General features: G+C 41.6%; 1 protein-coding gene across 7 annotated transcripts in view; it reads left to right on the forward strand.

Annotated features, from left to right (window-relative positions):
- Positions 1 to 12,835, forward strand: part of ABL2 (ABL proto-oncogene 2, non-receptor tyrosine kinase) — a 103,981-nt gene that overhangs the window by 87,370 nt on the left and 3,776 nt on the right. For all 7 annotated transcript variants that reach the window (XM_039255377.1, XM_039255380.1, XM_039255379.1 and 4 more), the window contains 7 exons: positions 1,718 to 2,013; positions 3,975 to 4,247; positions 5,336 to 5,420; positions 6,993 to 7,170; positions 7,797 to 7,981; positions 9,500 to 9,652; positions 10,714 to 10,803. In XM_039255377.1, the coding sequence (XP_039111308.1) occupies positions 1,718 to 2,013; positions 3,975 to 4,247; positions 5,336 to 5,420; positions 6,993 to 7,170; positions 7,797 to 7,981; positions 9,500 to 9,652; positions 10,714 to 10,803 (1,260 nt within the window). The remainder of the gene's footprint in view (positions 1 to 1,717; positions 2,014 to 3,974; positions 4,248 to 5,335; positions 5,421 to 6,992; positions 7,171 to 7,796; positions 7,982 to 9,499; positions 9,653 to 10,713; positions 10,804 to 12,835) is intronic.

Here is a 12,835-nt window from a genome sequence, read left to right on the forward strand (position 1 = left end):
AATTCTCCTCCTAACTTCTAAAAGAGAGGGAAATAAACAAAAGCTTAGGGTTTCTGACTGTATCCTGTTTATGATGATGTGCCGTTAGCAGTTAATTGTAAGGAAGCAACAATAATATACTAATTCTTCACTTTTTCTGGCTCTTGTGGTACAGTAGATAAAAGCTAGAGAGGAACAGGTTTTATTTAGCTTTTCTAGGAGCACTGGGGTTTTTGACCTGCAGATATGGCTGGTGAGTATTTATCTGTGCACTGGTGCGTTTCCACAGCCACACCACACACACTCTCATCTCCCCATCTGGATGTATGTATATTTTATGAGCACATACCCCTGTGTTTTGGTCATTGAATGTCTCACATCCAGGTCAAAGGTGAGATCGTAGGAGCTAATAAAGAAAGTGACCCCATGGTAAACATTTCTGTGGGCAGCTGAAAAAGTTCAATGGCTACCAGAATAATGATTTTGAATGTTTCCTCTGTGGCCTTTGCCTGAAAACTAGTGGGCCACATGCATGATCTCTCTTTCACCTTTACTGTTTTGTCTGAGCTGCAAGTTTAGGAGCAAAATGTATATTAGGGAGTTTAAAGTTGAGGTTCACCACTTTAATAGAGAAATTAAGGACATTGACGTTGACAGCAAAGACATTCTGAGTAACTTGTCTTGGGTTCCGGCCTCAGCATCAGCTTCTCTTCCCACACGCTAATTTTAGAGGAATGAGTAGGACTGACTCATCTTCTGGGGGAACAGGAGGGAAGTTGGGAAACTATAACTGTTAAAATTTGAGTCCTGGAAAAGGTTGTGCTTTGGGACTCCTAACCGCCTGCCCCCCAAACAGTTTTCTTTCTGCAAACACTGCTGAGAGCTCTGCGGTTTGTGCTTCTGTTTTGTTTTGTTGTTTTTTGTTTCTTACGTAGATTGCCTTGCTGCTTTGGTGCCAGCTGAAATTTCAAAGTAACTTTGTGTTCCGCATTTCTTATCCCTGATCTTTGATTGTTGTTAGCATTGAACCATATGTAAGATACATTCCTTGACAAACTGTTTTGAGAAAAATGAACTTTTTTTTTTGAAGGGTGAGACTATGTCATTTTTCAGAGTAAGCTGTCTTTTTTAAATTCAAGTATAGTTGACACACGATACTGCATTACTTCAGGTGTATGACATTGGGATTTACTCTATTTGTCGTGCTGTGCTCACCACAAGTGTAGCTACCATCTGTCACCACACAGCTCTGTTACGATACCACTGACTGTATTCCCTGTGACTTGTTCATTCTCTGAACTGTATCTCCCACTCCCCTTCCCCCATTCTGTGCATTGCCCCACCTTCTCCCCTCTGGCAGCCATCAGCGTGTCCTCTGTGTTTATGGATCAGGAGCCTTTCTGTCTTTATATGCTGCCGTACTATACCACACATGGGGTTTCCTAGTGCCATTCTTTTTAGTTGGTGTAAAAACCTTTAGTAAATACCAGAAGGTTATTTCTAACTGTGCTACTTGTGTTTAAGCTACAAGCTAAAGAGATCGATCAGGATATGGTGAGCAGCCAAGTTTGTTTTTGTTATTTTTTTTAAATGTTGGCATAAAATTTCCTGATTTTTTTCAGAGTTTAGGGTTTGACAGTAGACTGCTGCTGTTTGAGACAAGTCCTCATCTCTCTTCTCCTCTCTTCTCCTCTCCTCTCTTCTCCTCTTTTCTCTCTTCTTATGATGTCATGGCTAGGTGAAAAGCTACGAGTCCTTGGTTACAACCAGAATGGTGAGTGGAGTGAAGTTCGCTCTAAGAATGGCCAAGGTTGGGTGCCAAGCAACTATATCACCCCAGTGAACAGCTTGGAAAAACATTCCTGGTACCATGGGCCTGTGTCACGCAGCGCAGCGGAATACCTCCTCAGCAGTCTAATCAACGGCAGCTTCCTGGTGCGAGAGAGTGAGAGCAGCCCCGGGCAGCTGTCCATCTCGCTCAGGTATGAGGGGCGCGTCTATCACTACAGGATCAACACCACCACAGACGGCAAGGTGAGACTGGCCGGTGCCACCTGGGGTGCGGATGGGCTCTTCTTTAGGAAAAAATGCTCAGAATGACCAAAAAAACCCAAAGTTTTTATGTCTGACATGAAATAATCACTGATGTGAATTTGGGCTGTTCGGCACGTTAGAGCTTTCTGAAAACAGCATTATATTAACAGTTTAACGATGAGGTAGATTTGAAGGTGAATGAAGGAAACTATTATTTAAGTTCGCTGTTGTAATCACCATCAGTGTACAGATCTGTACTCTACATCCATTGTGTTGTACAGAACTGATCACTTAATCCTTATGTGTTTGAAAACTATAACAGTCTCTGCCACAAAGTTCACAAATGAGAATTTGGGCCTCTGAGACTGAGACTGATCATGTGTATGTTACTATAAATAGGTGAGTCATTTAGCAGTGTACATGTTGGGAAGACCAGCCGTTTCAAAGTGGTGTCTTAGAGTGGAACTGTTTCACTTTATAGAGTGTGAGGCCTGCCTGAATGTCAGTTCTGCGGAACAGTAAATGTACACAGAATCCTCTGTTCCGTTCTTGCCCTCCGTGTGATCCGCACAGCAGGGAAAGCCCCGGCTTTGGAGCAGGCAGACCCAGTTTAGTGTGGGACTCCGTCGTGCATATTTATTAACTTTGTGACTGTACATAAGCCTATTTCTCATCTCACTTTATTGGATCGCTCTGAGGATTAAACGAAGTAATTTCCTGAAAACATAATGGCTCTTACAGAGTAGGAAGTAATTATTAATTCTCTTTTTTGTATCACCCCACAGACCTACTGTCTCTTGATGAAACCAGATAGAATCAGATGAGTGATCATGTAGGGGAGACCTAGCAGCTTCGTGTCTGGTTTACAGAAATGAGTGCATGTGTTGTACAGAAGACATAGACATGAACAAAACGTTCGCGGCTGCATCATTTGTAATAGCCCCAAACTAGAAACGCTTAATTGTCTTAACGACAGAATGAATTACAAAATTGTGGTATATTCACAAAATAGAATCTCATACAACAACAAAAAATGTACCACTGCTGTACATACTCTCAAGAAAATCTGTGGGCCCACCAGTTGCCTGTTTTTGTCAATAAAAGCTTATTGAAGTACAGCCACACCCATTTGTTTATATATTGTCTGTGGCTGCTTTCTCATTGTTATAGCAGCTTTTGATAGTTGTGACAGAGGCATTATGGCTACAAGCCTGAAATATTTACTCTCTGACCTGCAGAAAAACTTGTTGACCTATGTCATAGGAGTGCCACATACAGAAAACTGAGTGAAAGGGATTAGTGACTGTTGTGGGGTGGGGCGGGGGCGTGAGGGGCTGGGACTGTTGCTGATGGGCAAGGGGTTGGAGACTGTTCATCTTTTATGCTTTTATTGTTACAGATTACTGTTTTGTTAACAATTCTGAAATAAAATTATGGCCCTTTGTTTTTAATGGCCTAGCTACTCAAAAACCTATCCTTATTAAGTAAAAATGATAAGATACTTAAATACGCTCTACCTACCAAAAAAATTGAAATCCATGGTTCTCAAGTTAGGTTCTGTGCAGGATTCTGACATGGTATTTCATAACCTTTTACAGGAGGCTGTGTTTCCTTTTCCTTCCTTTAATCAGAACACCTTCGCTGCTGACACATTTGGGTTTCACAGTCTTGTTGCTTAAAACTACTTGAAGACCAATGATCTTGATTATCCAGAGAGATATCTTGGAAGTTTTTCCCCTAAAACTAGAGCTTATTTAGGAAGCCTAGGAAGAATGGTTTAAGGAGGATTTTAATTGAAGTTCTGTATTTCCTCTTACCATCATCGTTTAATTCTTTTCATTTACCTCAATAAGATAACCACCTATCTTTGTATCTTCAGACCAGTGAAATAATGGGCTTCGAAAAAAATGATCCTGACCCTTTCCAAGTTGATGGAGCTTTTCACCTGCCTTTCTCCTCAGGTGTACGTAACTGCTGAGAGCCGTTTTAGCACCCTTGCGGAGCTGGTCCACCATCACTCCACGGTGGCGGATGGGCTGGTGACAACATTACACTACCCAGCGCCCAAGTGTAATAAGCCAACGGTTTATGGCGTGTCCCCCATCCATGACAAATGGGAAATGGAACGAACGGATATTACCATGAAGCACAAACTTGGGGGTGGACAGTATGGAGAAGTTTATGTTGGCGTCTGGAAGAAATATAGCCTTACGGTTGCTGTGAAAACATTGAAGGTGGGTTGCTAAGAATTACAGTTTCCAGACATTTTTTTCTTTTGTGCTGAATCACTTGGAAATATGAGCGTGCCCTTCTTCAACTCGGGAGCGCTTTTCACCCACCGATGCCAAGCACATCAGCAAAGTGATGATTAACCTTACTGCCATTGCTGACAACGCAGGGGCAGATTATTCACTGCAACACAGCGAAACCCACATGTGGGGAAGGTTTGTCTCTGGAGGCTGTTGATGTAGGTCTTAGTGAGAGGTTAGGAGCAAATTCTGAGTTATAATAGCAAAACAAGCCGTTTTGCTTCCTGAGAAGGACCCCTGCTGGACGGAATTGTTCATGCGGTGTTCGGCACTCACAGGCTCGCGGGCTCGCTCGTCTGTCCTTCTGCTTTTTGCCTCGTGCTCCCCCCATCTCTGTGAAGTTAGATCTCTTCTTGCTCCTAATGGTCACAGAGAGCTTCCTCATGCCGCTGTCTTCGTTAAACATCCTAGTATCCAGTGACACAGTCACTCATTCCATTCTCTGACGGTTCTCCTGGTTGCCTCGGTAGCCCTGGCATATCACTTGTGAGGGCTGCGCGGGCTGTGAGTCGTAGTCCGTTCTGGTGAGCAAGCATGTATTAAGCCTACCCTGAGCGTGAGACAGTATGCATGGCTTTGCACATGTGCATTGCTCCTTAAGGAATTTGTCAGGAAGACAAATGTGTAAACAGCTAACTCTTCTGTCTCCTGTTTCAAAGGCTGAGATGTGTAAGGAAGTAAACTGAGAAAGGAGTTACCATCCAGGTCTCCCATGTTTCCTTTGTGTTGCGATATGATGGCTGAATATTGCTTGCCCTGCTTTTCACTTTGGTTTTAAATACTGGATACATTTAGGGACATTTTTCTTTCTTAATTTGATGTATCTGGAGCATATTATTCGGTTCTGATAAAATTTCTTTAAGTAATAGGCTAAAATATTCAAAAGTATTTTTGAAAAAAATTTTTTAAAGCTGTAGGTTTAGGACTGAGTTGACTCAAATGATTAAAATGGGGGTTCATCCCTCTTCTGTTTTTTTGTTTTGTTTTGTTTTCTCTTTTCCCCCCATTTCCAGGAAGATACCATGGAGGTGGAGGAGTTCCTAAAAGAAGCCGCAGTGATGAAGGAGATCAAGCACCCTAATTTGGTGCAGCTCTTAGGTGAGGGCGCTTGCTGAGCCCTGGGTTTCCTCAGTGATGTGTGTCTCCGATCCCATTGACTCCACATGCTCCTTTTTAGTCATCATGGTAGAAGCTCCAAGGGCAAATCTACTTCAGTAAATGGTTTTCATTTTACCCAGCAGGTTGTGTGTTTAAAAATTGCCCTGGGGGGTGACTGAGTGGCTCAGTTGGTTAAGCATCCAACTTTGGAACAGGTCATGATCTCGAGGTTTGTGAGTTCAAGCCCCACTTCGGGCTCTGTGCTGACAGCTTGGAGCCTTTGGATTTGGTGTCCCTGGATTCAGTATCTCCATCTCTCACTGCCCCTCGCCCACTCACACTCTGCCCTTCTCTCTCTCTCAAAAATAAACAAACATTAAAAAACAAGAAATTCCCCTGGAACGGGGTGCCTAGCCAGCTTAGTCAGTACAGCATGTGACTCTTGATCTTGGGGTTGTGAGTTTGAGGCCCCTGTTTGGTATAGAGATTACATACATACGTACATACATTAATTTGAAAACAGTTTTTTCTAAAAATTGCCCAGGAAAGAGTGGATTGGATTGATTACAATATATAAAACTACCCAGCGTGTGGTAATTGCCTCAGATTCAAGTTCAGAACCACTGAAAATGATACCAAACCAAACTTTGTCACAAAGTATTTTTACAAACTAAAGAGACATTAAACAAAAAACTTTTGAAGCAAATTAAAAATTGTGAGCACACCCATCAGTTTACCTTGCTGAGCAGAAGGTGCTATGCTGTGATAGAATGGCTGTTCAGGTCACAAGGAAATTGTTGCCTGAATTCTTTGCCCTTTTTAAAGGAGGGCCAGTTTCTTTGGGTGTTCACATTAAGACAAACTATCCCAAAGGAAATAGCTTCTTGTTGATTCTTTTTTTAAAAAAATACATTTTTAAAAAATGTTTATTTTGAGAGAAAGAGGAGAGAGAATCCCAAGCAGGCTCTGTGCTGTCAGCCCAGAACCTGATGTGGGGATTGAACTCACGAAACTGTGAGATCATGACCTGAGCCAAAAGAGTTAGACACTTAACCAACTGAGCCATGCAGGCGCCCCAGCTTCTTGTTATTCTTTATAAGGAATCTGCCCTGTGTCAGTGAAATCCTCGACGATGGAAACAGTCTTTTTACAAAGCATTATACAGGTTGAGCTCACACAGTCTTCAACATCTATATGATTGCTATTACTTTTAGATAAATAGATAAACATTGTTAGTGTGCAGGTGAGGATCTGAGTCTGGGGCATATACAGAACTCCAGAAATTTTGGTCTTCCAGAGGCCTTATGGAACTAAACCTGGTAACTCTGCCTTTGCCCAAAGAGGCAAATACTTAAATGCATGTGGATTTCCAGAGAATGATGTAATGGGGGCTGAGACCCCCTTATCAACCAGCAACCTAGCTTTGCTATGTTATTTTCACAGAATGTGATGGCAAGAAGGGAAAAGATTACTGCTGAACTAGACTTTAAAATTTGTCAATTATTCTTGACGAAGTTGCTTGGAATTTTTAAGTATATACTGATAAAACAAGCTCCATTCTTGAACTACCAGGTGTGTGTACTTTGGAGCCACCATTTTACATCGTGACTGAGTACATGCCCTATGGCAACTTGCTTGATTATCTCCGAGAGTGCAACCGAGAAGAAGTGACTGCGGTCGTGCTGCTGTACATGGCCACCCAGATCTCTTCCGCAATGGAGTATTTGGAGAAGAAGAATTTCATCCATAGGTATGTGAAGCCCGATCACTGCCTGTTACTCACCGTGAAGCTACCTTGTTTGATGTGCAAATAAAGAATGTGAGAACATTCCTGGAAATTTCCAGATGACCCAGGAAAGCAGTTTTCTCTTTGACAGGGCCTGCCCACTATAATCTCATTTCCAGCTTATAAACCTGCTGCATTCTGGTTAAAGTATTAATAAGGAGCCTTTGCTGTTCTCAGAACATAATGCTCTTTATTTTGCCCAGGATTATATTCAAGAGCCTTTTGCTGCGTCTAATGGTTTAATTTTAAAAATAGCTTTCTGTCTTAGTTAAGAACTTAAAGTAAAGCCTTGCAGCAAAGCATCTTTTGCTCACCTCTGAAACCTAGCCCAGTGTGCTTATAAATAGGAAGCCATTTTCTGAAGTCTGCTTTTTCTAGTATCACATAACTGCCTCTTGATGACTACTCTCCAAGTGGTGGGTATTAGTGGCTTTCCACCAGGTTAGCCGTCATCATAAGATACTACCGTATCTGTCAGCACAGACTTATCAACTCTGCTTGTAGCACAAAGAACTAAGAACAGAGCATTTGTTCATGGCCATTTTCCTCACCATCTGAGTGGAATCACATTAGGGTTCTCTTTCCCACAGAGATCTCGCAGCCCGTAACTGCCTAGTGGGAGAAAACCATGTGGTAAAAGTGGCTGACTTTGGCTTGAGTAGATTGATGACTGGAGACACCTATACTGCTCATGCTGGAGCCAAATTTCCTATTAAATGGACAGCACCAGAGAGTCTTGCCTACAATACCTTCTCAATTAAATCTGACGTTTGGGGTAAGGTTTGGAAGGGATTTTTTCGTATCATTTTTTTTCTTTAAGTTTATTTATTTTGAGAGACAGTGCCTGTGGGGGTGGGGCAGAAAGAGAAGGAGAGAGAGAGAATACAAAGCAGGCTCCACACTGACAGCGCAGAGCCTGATACAGGACTTGAACTCCCGAGCCAGGAGATCATGCATGACCTGAGCCAGAATCAAGAGCCCAGAAGCTTAACTGATTGAGCCAGCCAAGCACCCCTGTCATTTTATTAGAGCTTCTCTTTATGTGACCAGTAAACTCTGCCTTACCCCCATCCTTCATCGGTCATTCAAAAAGCTTTAATTAAATACCTACTGTCTGCCAGGCATTGTGCTAGGCACTTAGCATAGAAAGAAGTGTAAACTAGGGGTGCCTTGTTGGTTCATTCGTAGAGCCTGCAACTCTTGATCTCAGAGTCAGGAGTTCAAGCCCCACATTGGGTGTGGAGTCAACTTAAATAAATTTTTTGAAAAGTGTAAACAAGAAAGTGGGAAAGGGGCACCTGGGTGGCTTAGTCGGTTAAGCGTCTGACTTCGGCTCAGGGCATGATCTCATGGTTCATGGGTTCAAGCCCCGCGTCAGGCTCTGTGCTGACTGCCAGCTCAGAGCCCGGAGCCTGTTTCAGATTCTGTGTCTCCCTGTCTCTCTGACCCTCCCCTGCTCATGCTGTCTCTTTCTCTCTCAGAAATAAATAAAATATTTTTTTAAAAATTATATAAAGAAGAAAATGGGGGGAAAAAAGTCCCTGCTTTCAAAGAGCTCACAGTCTAGATCTTGGACTGCATTGGAATTTTACTTATCCTTTCTCTGTAAAGTTTCCTGTTTTCCGTATTAGGTTTTATTGCTTATTTCCAGAGCACTGTGATGCAGAGTAGCCTCCTGTTTTCAAGGAAGCATGATGGAATTGCATCTAGAATTTGCCGTTGTAACTCATCTTGTTTCTGTTGCACTGAAAAGCATTCTGATTTAGTGGCAGCTCAATGGACTGAACAAGTCTAGAAATTCAGGTTATAGGCCAGCAAAAAAAGTTGTAGGATGCTGTGTTGCTTTCTGTCAGGAATCTCAAACTGAGAAATAACCTGTGACAAAGTCCAGCAATTTTTTTCTAACATAATTTTTTTCTGATTTTAAATGAGTCCATTTTTATCTTACTCCTTTAATATTAGCTGATCTAAAAACTGAAACTCATTAAATACATTATAGATTGTTCTGAGAGTAGTTTGGTTATGTCCTAGACTTTTAATGATCGTAATTTATTTTCCCTCACTGCAGTAAAGGAAATCTAAATGAAAGTCTTGAGGTTATACCTGAAGCATTCTTGTGGCAAATATCTTAAAAGGACAAGTTCAGCTGTAAGAATCAGCTAGAAGAATTAGAGTATATTAACATAACAGTGTGAATGTTTTCCAGAATTTGAAAGAGAAGTTAACCTAATAGTACACAATAAATAAAAAATCAGTGAAGAACATTCAACTTTTTTTTTCCTCCCTTACGCAGCTTTCGGGGTCCTGCTGTGGGAAATCGCTACATATGGAATGTCACCATATCCAGGTATTGACCTGTCTCAGGTCTACGATCTACTGGAAAAAGGGTATCGAATGGAACAACCTGAAGGATGCCCCCCTAAGGTTTATGAACTTATGAGAGCATGTGAGTGGGGTTTTTTTTTATATTTTAATTTTAAAAGGTTAAATCAGTGATTCAGGATGATTAATGAAATAAATATTTTTCCTCTCAGTATTGTTAGATCGACTAATCTCATGACATATAAAGAGTTGGACATTTATCAGATAGGTGGCATATATGACAAACCATTGAGGTTTTTTGGTGTTTTTTTTGTTGTTGTTGTTGTTTTTAGGAATTTATTTATTTTAGAGAGAGAGGATGGGAGGAGGGGCAGAGGAGAGAGAGAGAGAGAGAGAGAGAATGAGAATCCCAAGCAGGCTCCAGGCTCAGTGCAGAGCTCAATGCACGGCTTGATCCCTGAGATCGTGACCTGGGCTGAAATCAAGACTCAGATGCTTAACTGACTGAGCCACCCAGATGGCCCAACCATTGTGTCTTAATTGGAATCCTAAGACTAGTTTCCATGGCCCACTTGCATATTTAATAGGATAATAAGAAACTGGGTTTGGAGACTAGATAGGGGAAGGTTGCTTTTATCCAGATGAAAATGAATCCTAAAGACGAGAACACCTGAAAGTAACCTCTGATGGATAAAGAGAAGCGTCTGACTTCTTACAGATGAGAAAGCTGGAAGATGAGTAGTGAATTAAATTGTATTTGTATTTAAGCATAAGTCTTGTTATTTTCCCTACTGCCCTGTTTTTGTCAGAGGGAACTCTGAGTTCCTCCTATATGGATAGCTGATTATAAGGTTAAAATGAGTTTGAAGACAGGTTTTACTTCTTTCATTCTTCCAGTGGAAGAAAACTTTCTGTTTTATAAACCATCTCCCCGCCACTCTTTATCCATATAGTAGGAAGGACAGAAGCTAAGGCTGCATAGAAGGACCAGCCCTACCTAGGAAGTGGACTTAGTACACCTGTGAGTCTGGAACTGGAAAGCAGCAGCCTCACTGTCACTGTGAACATGCTGTGCTCCTGCTTCAATATCGCACGCACGTCACGATGCACGGAACTCCCTCTCAGGGGGGCCACCAGATGGGTAATTTAGAGAAGCTTTCAGTAGTTCCTTCTTGTGTTACACAGGCTGGAAGTGGAGCCCTGCCGACAGGCCCTCTTTTGCTGAAACACATCAGGCTTTTGAAACCATGTTCCATGACTCCAGCATTTCTGAAGGTGAGAACCTGGGGATGTACTGTTGGTCGCCAGTCCTGGGTGGTGGCAAGGGTGGTGATAACATTAACAAATTACAGACTCCTACAGTTTGGGACTCCATTTCAGGGTACTGAATTAATTCTTGGCCTTTGTTCTTGTTTTACTTTTTTAAAATGTGTCTCTGTTGTCTCTAGCTGATTTTTAATATTGAGATTTTAGGGCATCTGAGTGGCTCAGTCAGTTAAGCGTCCAGCTCTTGATTTAGACTCAGGTAGGTCATGAACTTGTGGTTCGTGAGGTCAAGACTTGCATTAGGCTCTGCACTGACAGCACGGAGCCTGCTTGGGATTCTTTCTCTCTCCCTCTCTCCCTCCCCCTACCCCGCTTGCACTTTCTCCCTCTCTTAAAAAAACAACAACAAAAAAAAAACCCAACATCCCGAAAGTTGTTTTCTGGGAGTAGATCTTAAGGAAATAATTAAGAGGATGAATAATGGTTTAGCTGCAAGGATGTGTAGTTTATAATATTGAAAAATTAAGAACAATTTAAAAATGCAGTGGGCTGTTAATTACTATATGCATATAATTGAATATTTAAAATGCCATTCTTAAATATGTTGTCATGGAAAATACTTTAAAATGCACATGTTAAGCTATGAACAGTGAGAAACCTTTCCTTATCTGAAAAACAAGGGTATGGGCACATACATAGAGGCAGCTTCCTACTTCAGTATTACAGTGCCTCTAAGGTTGTATGCAAGAGTCAGACAGTCAATACTTGTTAGATAGTGAGAGCTAAAAACATAGAATTCTTAGTTAAGTGTTCTTACTAGATTCTTCAGTATAGCTCCAGAATTTCGTACATGTTTTTCAGATTTTTCCTTTGCGTCATAATTGAACATAGAACTTACTACTTAAGTTCAGCCTTCAAAATATTAGAAGAGGAAATCAGGCAAGTTGAATCCTGTCTTTTTCCATTAGCGATTTATCATTTCAGATAAAATGAAAGGGAAAAAGTACAATACCGAAGTTGAATGAAAAGTATTTTCATCGTAGTCCTTTGCAACCTGAAACTTGAGCACATCGCGGGAGGTACAGTCGGCCCAATTGAGCACCTCCTGCCCCAGCTCTTTTCTTCCTCCGTGTGCTTTATTTCATGTGGAGTCAAAGTGGTAGAAGCCATAGGTTTCATTTTTTTTGGTGCTTACTATGTGTTAACTTTTAACTTCTGTTAAATCATTCGTTCAATATTTGTTTCCCTTGAACATGTTCTATCCTTGTAGAGAATCAACTATTATCAGTTTTCAAAGTTAACTGCAATTCTTGCTAAACAAGAAATTTAAGATACTTTAAGCCATGTTTTATTCATCATAGCATTTAATCTGTGACAAGCATATACCGAAGACACAGAGATAAGACACAGTTTCTACCCTAAAAAGATGTATTTATTAGTTGTGAGTGGAAGAAATCTAACTCAAACTTTAAGCAATGAAGGGAGGATTTATTGGCTCATAACCAAACCATGGAAAGTAGCTTCAGGGCATCCTCCTTCTAACAGCCACTCCCACCTGGGATCACTTTACTTTTGCTTCTAGGTTAATCTCATCCTCAGAATCTTCCAGTAGGCATGGGACACAATTGCTAGCCTCCTTGAGGTATATCTTCACAGCTAACCTCTGCCTCCCAGCTGCTATAGATAGCAGCGTAAGAAAGGAATCTCACTGGCATGACTTGGGTTGTATGCTGTGAACCCATTCTTGTAGAGGAGTTGATTTTTTATTTTTTTATTTTTTTAATGTTTTTTATTTATTTCTAGGAGAGAGAGAGAGAGAGAGAGACAGCGCGAGCAGGGGAGGGCCAGAGAGAGAGGGAGACACAGACTGAAACAGGCTCCAGGCTCTGAGCTGGCAGTCAGCACAGAGCCCGACGCGGGGCTCGAACCCACGAACCGCTAGATCATGACCCAAGCGAAAGTCGGACGCTTAACCGACTAAGCCACCCAGGCGCCCCAAGGAGTTGATTTTTTAAATAGTTACACCAGAATGGTGTAAAAT

This window comes from Hyaena hyaena, unplaced genomic scaffold (genome assembly GCF_003009895.1).
Source record: "Hyaena hyaena isolate Hyena2069 unplaced genomic scaffold, ASM300989v1 scaffold_525, whole genome shotgun sequence".
Taxonomy (NCBI): domain Eukaryota; kingdom Metazoa; phylum Chordata; class Mammalia; order Carnivora; family Hyaenidae; genus Hyaena; species Hyaena hyaena.